Genomic DNA, 16325 nt, shown 5'->3' with positions numbered 1-16325 from the left:
TCGTGGCCTAACGGATAAGACTTTCGATGCATTTGTGTTGTGCGATGCACCGGTGTTCGAATCCCAGGCGGGTACTAATTTTTCTAATGAAATACGTACTCAATAAACGTTCACGATTGACTTCCACGGTGAAGGAATAACATCGCGTAATAAAAATGAAACCCGCAAAATTATAAGTTGCGTAATTACTGGTGGTAGGACTTCTTGTAAGTCCGCGCGGGTAGGTACCACCGCCCTGCCTATTCCTGTCGTGAAGCAGTAATGCGTTTCGGTTTGAAGGGCAGCCGTTGTATCTACACTTGAGACCTTAAAACTTATATCTCAAGGTGGGTGGCGCATTTACGTCGTTGATGTCTATGGGCTCCAGTAACCACTTAACACCAGGTGGGCTGTGAGCTCGTCCACCCAACTAGCTATAAAAAAAAATTTTGCACCAACAAAGTGATCTTCAATACAAATCATTGAGAAACTGACAAAAATTCATGGCAAATGTCACCTCCATTATAGGTGCAATCGACAGTGCATTAACAACAAAAATAATAAAAATTATATAACTAAGATTTGATTACATTTGATTGATTGCATAAGATTAATTTATATTTAATTGGGAAATGATCAGCGACTGATTATCTAAGGAAAACCTTTCTAAACGCATAACAATGATACCTATTGTGAATTTATGGGATCTATCGACGCAAAGAAATTACAGTTTATCGCTTGCTTGTCAATTATTATACCTACATAATCATGATATATGATTTGAACGCTCTCTGTAAACTATTCTACTTAATATTATAAGCGCGAAAGTTTGTAAGAACGTATGGTATGTTTTTTATTCTTTTAGACAAAAACTAATGAATGGATTTTGATGAACCTTTACAACAATATAGCTTACACTTCAGAATAATATACATATAGGCTATAACTTATAAAGATACTAGCGACCCGCCCTCGGTTCGCTTCGGAAACTGTAATTTATTATTGATTTCTCCACTATTTAATGGATGTTATTATACATATAAACCTTCCTCTTCAATCACTCTATCTATTAAAAAAACTGCATCAAAATCCGTTGCGTAGTTTTAAAGATTTAAGCATGCATAGGGATATAGGGACAGAGAAAGCGACTTTGGTTTATACTATGTAGTGATAGTGTGAATTACAAAAAATATAACGATAAGCGTCAAGTAAAAGAGAAAAAAAAAAAGTACCCTTTGCCATCTATTCTGACGTGCGCCGCAAAAACCGTTGGAGTTACACGTATATAATGTAAAATGGAAAAGTTTATCTTCAATAGTCCTACAAAAAACCCTTTACAGTTCCCGAAGCGAACAAGAGCGGGTGGCTAGACTTTGTGTTACATGTATTTTGTATGTTTGTTGTATGTATGTTTTTTATACACCAATTTCAATAAAAACATTATATACATATAAAAGTAGAATGGGCAATCTTATCGTTAATACCGATCTCATCTAGACATCCACGAGTCAATAACCATTTGAGGAACAAAACATTTTTTTTCGAACACAATCCTAAGGGGCTATTCTAGTTACGTACGGTTTAGTAGGGGCTCAAAACATGAGAGAAATCGGTAAGACTAAGCTTAGTAAGAGCAATATATTTTTTTTATTCCTTAGATGGGTGGACGAGCTCACAGCCCACTTGGTATTAAGTGGATACTGAAGCCCATAGACATTTACAACGTAATTGCCGCCACTCACCTTGAGATATCAGTTCTAAGGTCTCGGTATGGTTACAACGGCTGCCCCACTCTTCAAACCGAAACGCATTACTGCTTCACGGCAGAAATAAGCAGAGCGGTGGTACCTATCCGTGCGGACTCACAAGAGGTCCTACCACCAGTATAAGTAGAGAGAGAGAGAGAGAGAGAGAATACACTTTATTGCACACCAGCACAATTTACATTAAAAAAAAAAACAGTCAAAAAGCAGATACATATGTACAATAGGCGGTACAAGTACTACAGGTCCTACCACTCGTACATGTTGCCCGCGCTTGCCGGCCGTGTGTATTACATCAACGCAAGGCCGCCTTCGAACAACATCCAACGAAGGTTGCGAATGTTTTGCGTCTAAAGATGAGTAACACTCACATTCAAGATTAGAATACAGACATGATACCTTTATAATAAAATGATAATAATAAAATCATTTATTTGCCTTTCACACAGATTTAAATTATTATAGGTAGATAAAGAAAAGGCAAAAGGAGGTAGCTCAGCTGATGCTTTTCTTTTTTTTGTTGCTCGGATGGGTGGCCGAGCTCACAGCCCACCTGGTTTTAAGTGGTTACTAGAGCCCATACACATCTACAACGTAAATGCGCCACCCATCTTGAAATATAGGTTCTTAGATCTCAGTATAGTTACAACGGCTGCCCTGCCCTTCAAACCGAAACGCATTACTGCTTCACGGCAGAAATAGGCAGGGTGGTGGTACTTACCCGTGCGGACTCGCAAGAGATCCTACCACCAGTGATGTTGGATGCATCGAATAGCGCTGATTTTCAGTCACCCCCGTTCCGTACTTTGGTTTGTTGCGAGATTTAAAGCTGAGTACGTGCGCCCAGAGTTTAAGCGTGGTATAAACTACGTTGATAGCAATGGTTCCCCTTTGACGAATCCATCGACAACGAATTTTGTTCAAATTTTTTTATTACTATACTTGGGCAGACGTGATCACGGCGCAACTCACCCATAGATATAGATAGAAGTTTCGTTCTATAGCTTAGTTGTATCTTTCGAAGTCCGCCTTATAGCTAGTGGCCGACAATACTAACGGACATCAAGAAAAGCTATGCCGCCTAACACCGCTTTTCTCAAACCCTCGTGTGGCTCCAGGAATACCGTGGAGGAGAGAGAGAGAGAGAGAGAGAGCTGATTCCAGAGCCGATACGTTTCGAAAATGGATTCACCAGCGCAACGATTCCAGGCGATATCAACGGATCCTGTACCGGTCTCGGGAGGACTGGTTCATGATAAACAAAACTTCAGAACGGCGCATACAGAAGCAAACCGATAAAATAAAATTTTCGCAGTAATCTATCCTCTTTAACGTCCTCTAGTCTCAGTCCAGTCCAATATCCAGTTCTCCTGCCCATTCGTTTGTGGGAGATACCTTCCTAAATGAAAAACGAAAAATGGTAGGTCTTCCACCGAGCAGGTGATATTGCTCGGTAGACCGACGGCCCGATTGTTGTTGTTCGGAGCTTGTAAATATGTGAGCTTATCTTGAAAATGTCGTAAGCGAGATTCCGCCATACGTTGGTGGCTAAGTGGTTATTCTGAATACGTGCGAACTGGTAGGTTAGCTTATGTAGCTCAACATGAGAGGACTTGCTGACACTAACAGCAGTGCTTCGCTGAACCTTTGGTGCTTTTAGGTACCACAAGCACCGGTCACGGTCGTCGAACCCGTCGAATTGTGTGACAGAGCTCACTGAGTTTCTCGCCGGATCTTCTCAGTAGGTCGCGTTTCCGATCCGGTGGTAGATTCTGCGAAGCACTACTCTTGCTAGAGCCAGTGTTAGCAACACTCCGGTTTAAGCCCCGTGAACTCACCTACACGTTAGGGCGAAGCTGAAATAGCCACTCAAGGCTTGATGCTGATGCATAGGTAGAAAAAAAAAGCCGAATCTACCATCGCATCTGATTCAGTGAATCCGGTCTCCGAGTCTCCAGCTTTGAACACGGCGGTTTTGGCATGTCCAAACATTGAAAACCCATTAAATGCCAAAATCGTGGCTAAAAACCCTTAAATAATAGCGTGTGTACAGTCACACGATACGGAATTTTAAAATTTTCCACTGCCCTACGTCCGACAGAGCTGACACGGTTACTTAAGGCCTTCACCCAGTAACAAGGCGCATCATAATACCGTGTTCGAGTTAGTACTGCGTAGAAAACACGATCCACGTATCGTAGTGATCACAATATTTGGGGGGCAGGGGGCACAGTGGCCCCACGGCCCCACTTACAACGTAAATGCGCCACCCACCTTGAGATATAAGTTCTAAGATCTCAGTATAGTTACAACGGCTGCCCCACCCTTCAAACCGAAACGCATTACTGCTTCACGGCAGAAATAGGCAGGGTGGTGGTACCTACCCGCGCGGACTCACAAGAGGTCCTACCACCAGTAAAAACCAGCTGTTCGTTAGTCTCGCTAAAACTCGAGAACGGCTGAATCGATTTGGCTAATTTTGGTCTTGAATTATTTGTGTAAGTCCAGAGAAGTTTTAAAAGGTAGATAAATATGAAAATACTCGGAGATAAATAAAAATAACAATTTTGTTTTTACTTTGTTGTCCCCCGGCGGACGGATTCCTTTTGTTTGTTTTATAATAAGTTTATTTTATACAAAAGTTTAGGGCTTTTATTTATCGATTGAGGCACTACGAAGTCGGCCGGGTCAGCTAGTATGTTAATAAAGATGATGATCACTCACCATGTAAACCATAAAGCTCTCTTTAGGAGGAGGAAGGAGGGTTTTCTTCATAACAGCTTTTTGGAATTACCTGACGAAAAAATAGCAAAATATAAATTTAACTTAATTTCCACAAATACTACTGGACCTAGTGTAATTTTTTAAAACTGGCGCGCGCTCCATGAATCTCGATGCAACGTAACTTAGTTACGTGTGACGTCATTTGGGGTCAAAATGTCCAACTAACTAATCACAGATCATAATGGTACTCAATGGTATCATTAAGTTTGGTGCTTCGCTCAATGTGAAAAAAATTATACAATTAATTGATTTTTTTCTAGTATTTTCAAAATATAAACTGTTTATTATTTCATACGAATAGTGATTGAGTTTTGATTTAATCAATATCCTTTTAAAGCCTTTTAAATTGTTTTGTTATTTGTGGCCAATTCCATTGAAAGCAACGTGAATTTCCTCTTTATCTTCATGTCCTAATCTCACTATGTAGGGTCGCTGTCCTCTAGTCCATTCAGGTCTACCATACATCATACATTTTCACACATATTCTCTTTCACACAGTCTATCCAAATCTTTTATTAATTGAACAAAAGATATGGTTATTCATATATTGTTCATGTACCGTGATGAGGTCACTTTGCCATGGAAAGGTCTACAAAGTGATTAAAAAGTGTTTAAAAATATCAACAAACATTACTATACCCTTTTCATATATTATTATATCCAATATTTAATTGAAAAGTCAAATCAGTAACCTCATGAATGCACTGCAGTTTTTTTATTAATTTAATTTATATCGATAAGACAAATTACAGATATCCAATTATTTATCGGTTTATTGAAATACATTATATGATGCCCATAGTCCCACTGAGTGTTTAGTTGTTTGTCAGAGCCAATATAGCCCTCAACAGTGCTACAATCCACCTTGACCCATACGACAAAGTGTCTATCGTTGTCATACCCTGTCTTCTTACTCTTCAAGCCGGAAAGCATGCATGTCATTATGTCATTAGGAAATGGCTATCCCACTAAGACCTATCCTTAGTACCAGGAACTGGCTGACTGGCTCAGTAGGCAGCTTAGCTCTACCCCTGGCATTGTAGACGTCTAAGGGAGATGGTAACGTCTCACCATCAGGTGGGCTGTAGAGTGTATCTGCCTACAACGGCTATAAAAAAACTGGACATACTGGGAGCCAGTATATGGTGATACTAGTTTCCTGCCAATTTCAAACGTGAATATATAATCAAGTCCAGTACAGAGCAGTTTGATGTAATCCTGCATATTCTCTGTTCGTGTGCATTAATAAACAATAAAAATACAGTAAAAATATACTCACTGAGTGTGGCAAGCAGAAACCGCATTTTGTTGTTTTTGTTAGTAAAATTATGCATAATTATTCATAAATTAAATCTAATACTGGCCTTATCGTACAAAAAAAACTTCTATAACATTTTAAATTTTTTAAGCTGTATTTGTAAATTTAGATTACTAATGCATTATACTGGTCATTGTTTTTATATTTAAATAAATATATGTATTTTAAAATAATTCTTCACATTTTTCGTATCTATATAAATTCGTTCGTTCTTGACATCTGAAACAAAAAATATAATTTCTCAAATTAAAAAAGTGAATAAAACAAACATAAACTTATTAATTGATGTACCTAGTAAATAAATGATATAAGATATAGTAGATAAAGTTTGGGGAAAAGTTCTATAGCAATGTTTCTATGCAGCATTGATACAACAAACAATATTGGACTCGCAATACAGTCATTGGACAAACTTAGAATATCTGCAGCATTCAGTTTATACCAAACTAGATGTAATGTACGCAAATGCCTACAAATTCAACTAATAAGTGTGCTTTATGCAGATACTATGTATTAACAGATATTAGTTTGAGATTGTTCAGTTCTTCACAAATATAGATGACTAGCGACCCGCCCTCGCTTCACTTCGGAAACTGTAATTTATTATTGATTTCTCCACTATTTAATGGATGTTATTATTCACATAAAGTTTCCTCTTCAATCACTCTATCTATTAAAAAAACCGCATCAAAATCCGTTGCGTGGTTTTAAAGATTTAAGCATACATAGGGACAGACAGATATAGGGACAGAGAAAGCGACTTTGTTTTATACTGTGTAGTGATTATATCTTGAACTTAATTAACTTAACTTTTAACTTAACAATTTTAACAGCACCAAAGTAATTTATTACACTATTAAGAAAAACATAAAAAAATATTTAGAATCAATTCCCTCTAAAAATGAGATTTAAAAAGTTACAGTCAAAGGATTGTCAAAATATTCTTCCTAATCGTAATTAATGTTGATGGAGAATAATATTATATGATTAAAATATATAGTCTTTTGATATTCTAAGTTTCTAAAAAAGTTTATATGTAAAGTTTAAAGCATGTTTTGTCTGATAAAAATAACAAAAAAAATCTACTTTAATTGTAATTTGTACATTTAGACAACTTGTCCACCTTCATTATTTAAATTTACAAAGTAAACACGAACTATTAAATTAGATTGAATGACAAATAGGCTGTCTTACAGTTTTCTTGAAACTGCAATGAAAAGGGCCAAAAGTTTTGAAAGTTCTTTACCTAAACTAATTGTACAGGTTTTCAGCCTTCATATCACAAATTCCCGTTATCGAACACATATATCACAGATTAAAAACAAACTTGGTGAATTTTCTAATTTTTTTTTTCACTATTTCGAAATAAGTTTCCGCAACGAATTACATGTGAAAACACGAACGATTTTCGCAAACGTCACTAGGTAAATATTTTCATTGAAATGTCAAAAATTGTATGAACCGTACATTACAATGACACCTTAGTTAACATTCCGCTGCTTGCACATATCAACATTTTAATTTAGACGGATTAAAAAAGTATACCGCAAAAAGGTGTTCTCTGGATGCGTTCGATTTGTGTGATTTCGCGGCAAATTTTGCTTTGCAGACCGCTACTCAGCTGTAACGGCCTTGTAATACTGTTCAAGTTGCTAAGCGGGATTTTAAAATATTGTCCGTTCGCCTTACCTCGGTCGATTTACTCGACCGGATAATGTACTTTACGCTTACAATACCATAATGATTACAGGGACAATTACGTTCACAAAATACTCTGCCGTTGCGTGTCAACCATGCTATTTTAGCTCAATGACCCTATTCAAATAATTACCGCTCAAGTAACGTGAAGTACGTGTTGCATTACAAGTTACATTAACGACTTAAAAAGATTTTCTTCATATTTTCCATGGACAGTGCCATCTACTGTTTAGTAGCAGTACTTATTGAACAAAATCTCATCGAAAAAAAACAATATTCGCACAATGATCGTAATTCAACCATTTAAATTTTTTGTAGATATTTAGAAAAAAAAAACCAAACCACTTTCGAAAAAAAAACTTTCAAAAAAAAGGTAAATGAACAGAGGAAGTCTTTTGATATTTATAGCTTATAATTTTAATTAATTTATTTTTAGAAGAATGATTAAATGTATATTTAAAATACAGAAAATACAAATCAGTACGACTAGTATAAAAAAAATAGTTGGTTTACCTACTGAACCATTACCTGACTATAGCACAAAATAGAAATAATTTATATGTAGGTAATCAATTATATTAATTATGTAATGTGGTGGAACTGAAAAATGCAAAACAGTATAAATCTTTGCATTCCTAAGTACTCCTTTATAAAATATACCTTGTATTGTTGATTAGCGATGTTGAAATATTTTTGGCGGGACCGATAGAAATTAATTTATGTAAAATAATTTATTTCATTAATAATTTAGTTTCTATTCAGCTTGAATATGTAATAATAGTGCGTTATTAACCTTTTAGCATCTCTTAAAGTGCAAAAAATTGAGTAACCGAATTAAAATAGATAGTGGCTTCTCGTCATGTCCGCGCATAGTTGAAGTATTTGAAGTCGACATAGCCTAAAGGATAAGTCAAAACATACAATAAAAAACTGAAAATCAAATTCAGAATAATTTCAATACAGATTTTCTATATTAATTTAGTGCGATTGCCCCCCTTAATTACCAAATTGCCCTCTTGTGGAGCATGGGCCCCACGTTGGGAAACACCGGCCAAGCCGTTTCTGCCGTGACGCAGTAACGTATTCCATTTTGCAGGGGCAGCCGCTATAAAATTGAGATTTAGACTTCACGTTCCAATGTGGAGACATTCACGTAGTAAGTTTTATGAGCCCCAGTAAGCATATCACCGGGATCGCTCACCCATATCAACCTAAATGCTGACGTGACCTTGTTACATTTGCTGATCGTAGTCCACCAAACTCCATCTTCAAGAACAAGACAATTAGGCAGATACCCATTTCGGGAGTTCCAGTATTCCAAGGCCACTTCTCAATACGTCAACTGTCACTTTATACAAATGTCAATGTCAACACATGATTGTGTGCGCATTTTATGACGGCACATTTAATTCAATTTTATCTTGGTGATCCTTAATTATTTTTTGAAATCATCTATTGTATTGTCGAGAATTATAAATAGAGTGATTATTGCTATATTTATTTTATCGGAATATCGTCTCGGTACCTGATAAGCGATGTCTACCCGAAGATGTTTAAGAACTCCGATGATAGTCGAGATTTCAACCTTTTTTAGAAAAAAGAAAAAAAGAAACAAATCATTTCCGATCAAAATTATTTTTTATTATAAAAATGCAAAAAATGCCTCTTCTAGAGTTAATGACCCTTGAAATTATTAGCTTGTTATTATCTTCCGTCTCTTCTTGTAATGCGCAATCTTCTCGTGTAGCGTTGCTGAAAATTGTAATCATATTTATTACACTGCAAACATTTGAAAGAAGCCTTCCAAGCAACTGGTTCTGATGATGTCCACGGGCGATGGCGACCATTCATACGCACAGCGCCGATCGCAAATTTCTGTTTTGCAGTACCACGGCTGCCCCTCGCTTTCAATTGGAACTCTCGGGGTGGTGGAACCTTCCGTGCGTGCTCACAAGACGCCCACTACCAGTAATTGCGCCAATTAGTATTTTTGAGGGTTCGATTTTTAATACACGATATTTTATTCCTTTATGGATGATCTAGGTTTTGATCTGGGTTCTGTACTGAATTAGGTTCAATATAGAAAAAAACATCGTTACATTCACTTCTAAAAGCTTCTAAAGTTCTCCTAAAAATCCCATTAGGCTCTAATATCAGTTCTCACCGTTTCTCCGCGAAAATTATTATCAACAAAAATTGGCTTAAAACTCGACTTGCCAATAGCCGTAAACCCAATACAATTACTAACTTGTGTTATTTATTTTAAAGGCTTATCCTGATGCAGAAATAGGCTGATACAGCGCTAATTCGACCCTAATTGGATTCAAAATTCCTTATCAACTATGAATTCATTTACAGTACCCGGCGATAAATACTGCATACGTCACATAAGTGCGACAGAGACAACGCTCTACAAACCCGAACTTAGCCGACTCACTCTTTCTAATTGTCGATGTGCAGTATCCATCGCCGGGTACTGTACTGCTGTCACTTACAACATGTGGGTCTTTTCATCAATGGAGTGTAATTTTTCGGTTTCACCCCTTGCAGCAAGCACGCCGCGTACGATGCGATTTCATCTTGCTCGCACTCGTCATTGGCCCTGTCTTCCGTCTCGCTCGCCAGAGGGACCTTTTCTAGCTCGCGTATGTAATCTTGAATCATCGTTGTCCTGTCAAATAGAACTGCTGGTATTCTCCCTATGCTATACTGTTCAAATTCCCCTGGCAGGTCTCAAATTAATCAAACTAAAAAATGGAACATGTCGTTTCTTGCCGGGACCTAAAGTTATTGTCACGTCAGATCCGTAAACTACCGGTCGCATAGCAACGGTCGCCATGGCGACGGTTGTTATGCGCGTTCGTTTGTTTACGAGGGTAGTTGAACATTCTAGATGCTATCTACATGGAATCAGTTATTAGTCAGCGTTTCCATCGCAGAAAGAAAGTGTTCATGCCGTATATAAGTTTACCCGACGTTTGCTTTCGGCGATCAGAGGCCCGCAGAAAGGTTCTCTGGCGGAGGGTACCTGACCACACTTCGCAATCACTTTGTCATTGCAATTGAATACGTGAGAGGATGAAGGGGTTAAGTACCATTTTAAAGATTGCAAAAATGTCGCAATATTATAATTTCTTTTTTTTATTACTGGTTTATATTTCCAAACACTAAATCAATACTAATTCTCTTTGCTTGGAGATTTGCTTATTTTGGCCCCGTATGACGTCACCTGTGGGTAGCACGCTACACAGCTCGGGCGACTAACAATATAAACTCACTTTTTTTTTTAAATTGGCTCCAACGTCATACGCATTGATTTTGCCAATGTCACAGTATGCAAAAAAATAATAGGTGATTAGAGAAAAAACAAAATCTAAATACAAATAGATTTAATCAGTTCTTACATACGCGAAACTGTGATTTTAAGAACAGCACAAACAAATATGTCAGACTAACTATTATAAAGATAAATATTATTAGTAGATAAAAACTCACTTGACGGCGTGCATAGTCCATTCCGTTCTCAGATCAGATATGAGAGTGATCAGTGCTTCTCTTTCGTACACCCATCGATTGGTATCTTCTATCTCGTACGCACATTTGAACAAATTCAACGGGAGGTCAGACGCCATGCTGTATTGCGGTTTTCTGTGGACGTTAAAGATATCTTTGTATTTTTTGTCACTTGACGCGTGGATCTATTGTTGACAGTGTGCTTAGTGCCAGTTTTTAACGTTCTCGACAACGTAAAAGTTAAAAACAGCGCCCCTAGCGGCAAACGTAGGTAAACGTTCCAGATCGATACAAAATTTGAGTTAACTTTTACGCTATCGAGAACGTTAAAAAACTAAGCTCGCACTAAGCACAGTGGTTAATTTAGTCTAGAGTCGTCGCGTCCTGGAGGCATAATGATCAAATATAAAAATTATATTGTAACTATACTGAGACCTTAGGACTTATATCTCAACGTGGGTGGCGCAATTACGTTGCAGATGTCTACGGGCTCCAGTAACCACTTAACACCAGGTGGGCTGTGAGCTCATCCAACCATCTAAGCAATAAATAAAAGAAAAAATTGTTTGATTAAGGACTACGAATCGAAGACATGGGTGCTTCACTGCAGAAATAACTGAATTTCAGGATAGGATCAATAAATGAAAAATTCTGCTCTGAAATAATAATTAAAATCGAATTTAATTATTAAGACAGTTGAAGGTAGGTACTTCACTATCGCGATTCACTTTATCGCTTCGCTTTGAATAGGACTGCCCGGCACGTCGTCATACTAAAAATGGTCGCTTCCCCTAATGTCTAAAATATTTCAGAGTGTTCCCGATAGAACTAGAACATTCTAGAGATGTTCTAATCGTTTTGATATCATTTTTTATTTGTAAACATTATTCACTCATTACTGGTGATAGGACCTCTTGTGAGTCCGCGCGGGTAGGTACTATCACCCCGCCTATTTCTGCTGTGAAGCAGTAATGCGTTTCGGTTTGAAAGGTGGGGCAGTCGTAACTATGCTGAGATCTTAGAACTTATATTTCAAGGTGGGTGGCGCATTTATGTTGTAGATGTCTATCGGCTCCAGTAACCACTTAACATCAGGTGGGCTGTGAAATCGCCCACCCACCTAAGCAATAAAATAAAAAAAAAATTTTGACCGCAGGTGGCGTTACTCATACTGATATAACACTTCTTGAACATGCAATTTGTGCTTATCTGTTTAGCTGTGAGGACAGGAGGAGTGGAGTACAGATCAATTTTCGCATTTCCGTTTTGTTTTTTGCTATTTGACAACAGATGGCGTTGCTCGTATGACAGTACAAAAACCACTCACCCCCGATTCTTCTCAACGTCCAACAATTCTAACACCACGTCAGGTCTTTCTTTTTCTTCTCCTATCAGCAGTAAGACACCCATAATGCAACGTATCTGATGCCACAGAAATGCGTTTCCTTCTATCAGCAGATAGTACATTGATGTTGCTAGATTATTTTTTTCAAAAGTCGTCACCGGAGCCATGCATGAAAGAACAACACGAGTTGAAATAAATTTTACGTTACTGGTAGCAGATATTTGTCCTTGTAGTCAGCCCACCTGATGGGTGAGTGGTAGTTGCAGTCTTTAGAGACTGATTTAATTAGGGGTAACCTACAAGTTTGGCTTGAAGAGATATGTCGTAGTGCTGTTAAGCTAACTCCAGTGCATTACAGTTCTATTTAGCTTAAGTTGTAATATCATAATACCAGCTAATAGCAATCGAAAAACTAGAATTAAATGTTTTCTCTACAGATGCCTAAAAAGATACTATAAAACATTGAGAATAACTCACGTTTGTCAACATCATTAACATCGACAGGTACGATGTCAACATTCATTATTCTTCTTATAAATTCCAATACACCATTACCGACGTCCATTTTACAGAGATGGCGGAAATCGTGCGACCCGATCATGTGACGGCACGCTTCCAGCATGGCGGGCAGGTTCAGCCCGGAGTGTGGGAAATAATATTTGTAGGAACGTTTTTTACAATCGAATCTGAAAACATAAAATGCCTTGTAGTCAGTGCTACATAGTTCAATAAAAAGGTAGGGAAAACTCTAGATACCTGACAAAAAATACAGTTATTCATGATCGTGCCATAAAATACTTAAAACCTTGATCTCCATTAATGCAGCTGCCAGCTTTGGCCATAAATAAAAGATTTTTGCATTACAACCATCCCTTTGTGCAATGATGATTAGACTAACTTACCGTGCACTGAAATCCGGTCTGTCCTGCGGTATTGGCATCCAAGCAATAACCTTTATATGTTTGGGCAACAGACGATTCAACAATTTACTATACGGAATCTCATTTCTAATGCAGCTCGGTTTGTTTTGTTCCTCCGGTGAATGTTTACTCCTTAGGCATATCGATATGACCTAGAACAAGCACAATGGTTCTTTACTCTAAGGCTGACAAGTGCAACCAATAATGACCTGTATATGTCTGTGAAATGTTTGAGAATATTGATTCACGGTGTTGAAACAACTCTTCAAGTTGACTATATGTTTGTGCTCTTAGCTATAATAGAATGAAGACGGTTAGAAGAATAGGTGATGGGATAGAAGATGGTCAACTAAAATCTCTATCGCACTAATGAAATTTATTTACAAATTAATCTAGAATTTGTTTACATAAATTCCGAACAACAACATTTAGACTGTTTTTTAGACATTTAGACTACACAGAAATATGACACACTTGTGGGAAGATCTTCCTATTTGTCATTCACTCCCTGAAGTTTCTATTCTACTACTAATACCAGATGGAGTTAATGATGCAGGTGGTCTTATTACTTGAATGAAACCAGTTTTATAATTACTTGAAATAATGGTACTGTCATATGATAGATAGATGATCTTGTGACAAATACATATGTCAACACATTTACCTGCCCAAATGAGCTAACTCCCTTGTCTGTACGACCACATCGGTGATAATTAGAGGTTTCACGGCTTTGTATCAAACAGGCCCTTTTCAAGGCTTCAAAAAGATGATATTCTACTGTTTGTGTTGTATTCTCCTGTACAGCCAGACCTTGATATTCCCAGCCAAGGTACGATACCCTTAGGAGGACATGACGATAATGGCATCTGACAAAAACAAATTTTATGATAGTACTATATGGCTATTATGTACTATACTTTTAATTATGAATCTTATTTACAAAACTGAGCTATGCTTTTCTGACTTTTCCCTTTCACATATTATTAAAAATATGATATAACTAATCTTGTATGGCGTGCTAACATTAAGATTATTAATATTCAGATAAGATCAAGAGTTGGATGAGAGAAGCCAAGGATTGTGATCAGCACTTTGCAATTGGAGTGACCTATGTCCAGCAGTGGACTGATATATGCTGATGATGATTACGAGAATGTAAATGCACGTAACATGAACAAAAACAATGAATATTTATAACAAATATTTTTTTTTCATAATATTTTTTTTATAAGTAAGATATTTTATTGAAAAATGCATTTATTACTATTGAGTTTGTGTTTATATAGTGGGTTTATGTATTATGTAGGGTCATAATGACAAAGGACACGACAGTTTGCAAACTGGTTAACGTACAATGACTCGACACTGACTAAACTATAACCTATTGAAAAATGCATGCATTTCAATTTATAAACTTACTTTTCAAACATAAATTCTCTTTGGTCTACTTTTTTCTGCTTTTGGCCATCGCAAGGTGTAGTTTTATTTATGATGTTTTTCAGCTGTGTATTATGGGCTTGCAACTGTATTATTTTCTCGACGAGATCCTGCCGTAATTAATTTTTGTGTTAGTAAATAATGATTATTACATGCAAAGGAATTTCACGTTTTTAATATTTTTTACATTTTTGTCCAACTTTAAAAGTTCCTCTCTTGTTGCGTTCCGGTTAATCTTCTGTTTTGGTGGCAGTTTTTCCATATCTTAACGAGTTTAATATTATTGTTTCAGGCACATGTCGTATATTTTAATACAACCCTATATCCCAGGCATAGTTAATATGTACACTTAAATTCACATATGTATTTTAATTATGAAGAAGAGAAGAACAGTGAACAGATCGTTGAAATGTAGGTAGGTAGGTAGGTATTGAAAATGTCAAATTGTCAAACGTCAGAGAAAAATTGGTCGTTCACAATTAAGAAAATATGAAACATCGTTAAGTACCTACATACTGAAATTTTAATAAAATTAAGTTATTGCAATATATTTACCAAAAAATATAAGTTTATAAAAAATCTAATTTTATAGAAAATCTATCAGTTTTGGAAATGTATCCTGTTGAACAGTGCACTCTAGTGTGGAGTAGTTACATTTTTTCTCTTTTTTAAGTCATAGATAGTAAACTTTTTTATGTGTTTAGAAGATTTTAAAGATAAGTTTAACCCACAGATATGTACAGCCCACTGAGTTTTCCGTCGGATCTTCTCAGTGGGTCACGATTCCGATCCGTGAGTGGATTCCCCAAAGAACTGCTCTTGCCAAGGCTAGTCTTAATAAATTTAATAAATTCTCTCAGGTTGACCCTGTGAGCTCGGCTACACACTCAACGAAGCCGGAAAAGCCTCTCAAGGCTACTGGCAGTAGGTACGATAAAAAGTACATAGAGTTCATAGAGTATCGGTGGTGTTGCGATACTGTATTTCCGATCTGATGGATGGGATTACCATTATTTAATTACAGCTGAGGCTTGGGCCTTAAAGTGAGGAGTGGTACACCAGTTGCGATGCGTTTGATCCATTGCATTCGTGAGCTCGTTTACCCACTGCCACCCACAAAGACAATATGATGATGCCATAATATGGTAGACAAGGTAAATTTAAAAAAAATTATTCAAAATCCATTTCATTAATTTTACTACTGTCAGATGTTTTTTTTGGTAGATTATATTAAATCAAATAAGTAATGCTATTTATTTTTATTAATCAATTTCTAGACAATTCATTTAATTAAGAATGCAATAGAAATGGATAGAAATTGACTTTTTAACCAACAATGTTAAATTAATTTCTGTTCCTCTCTGTGAAATTTCAAACCCAATACTGACTCGAAATCTTAAGAAAGCTTTATTTCCAATTCGCTGTTGTGAACTTTGAAACATGTATTCAAAATTAAACACTTGTATAAAAAAATCGCGAATCCAAGTTTCCATTTTTTGCGGATAGATGTCGCTAAAAATGATTCCTCATTTGGTTGGCACGAATTTAAGTTTCTAAAATAATAAGTT

At 36.7% G+C, this 16325-nt stretch overlaps 2 protein-coding genes across 5 annotated transcripts in view; both read right to left on the bottom strand.

Moving 5' to 3' along the window:
- The window catches only part of LOC101744426 (specificity protein transcription factor 3), a 37402-nt gene extending 29742 nt beyond the window's left edge, over positions 1-7660 (bottom strand). Inside the window, exons 1-3 of one of the 4 annotated variants that reach the window (XM_021351018.3) lie at positions 7390-7660; positions 5806-6063; positions 4467-4536 (exon numbers count right to left, since the gene is read on the bottom strand). In XM_021351018.3, coding sequence (XP_021206693.1) covers positions 4467-4517 — 51 coding nt within the window. In that variant the 5' untranslated portion in view covers positions 4518-4536; positions 5806-6063; positions 7390-7660. Of the gene's footprint in view, positions 1-4466; positions 4537-5805; positions 6064-6948; positions 6972-7038 lie in introns of those variants that run through there. The other 3 variants (XM_004930740.4, XM_062675397.1, XM_062675398.1) reach the window with 3 other exon arrangements.
- A 1501-nt stretch (positions 7661-9161) lies between these two features.
- LOC101743948 (tRNA pseudouridine(38/39) synthase) lies at positions 9162-15395 on the bottom strand. Its single transcript, XM_038019466.2, has 9 exons — positions 14945-15395; positions 14740-14867; positions 13985-14186; positions 13303-13472; positions 12878-13086; positions 12383-12530; positions 11038-11190; positions 10038-10213; positions 9162-9294 (listed from the first exon to the last, which is right to left on the bottom strand). Exons 1-9 carry the CDS (start codon positions 15017-15019, stop codon positions 9236-9238), a joined length of 1320 nt encoding a protein of 439 aa, XP_037875394.1. The 5' UTR covers positions 15020-15395; the 3' UTR covers positions 9162-9235.
- Between the last annotated feature and the right edge of the window lie 930 nt (positions 15396-16325).

Source organism: Bombyx mori, chromosome 23 (assembly GCF_030269925.1).
Source record: "Bombyx mori chromosome 23, ASM3026992v2".
NCBI classification, from domain to species: domain Eukaryota; kingdom Metazoa; phylum Arthropoda; class Insecta; order Lepidoptera; family Bombycidae; genus Bombyx; species Bombyx mori.
Note: the sequence above shows the minus strand (reverse complement) of the source record. Positions and strands in the feature narration are given on the sequence as shown.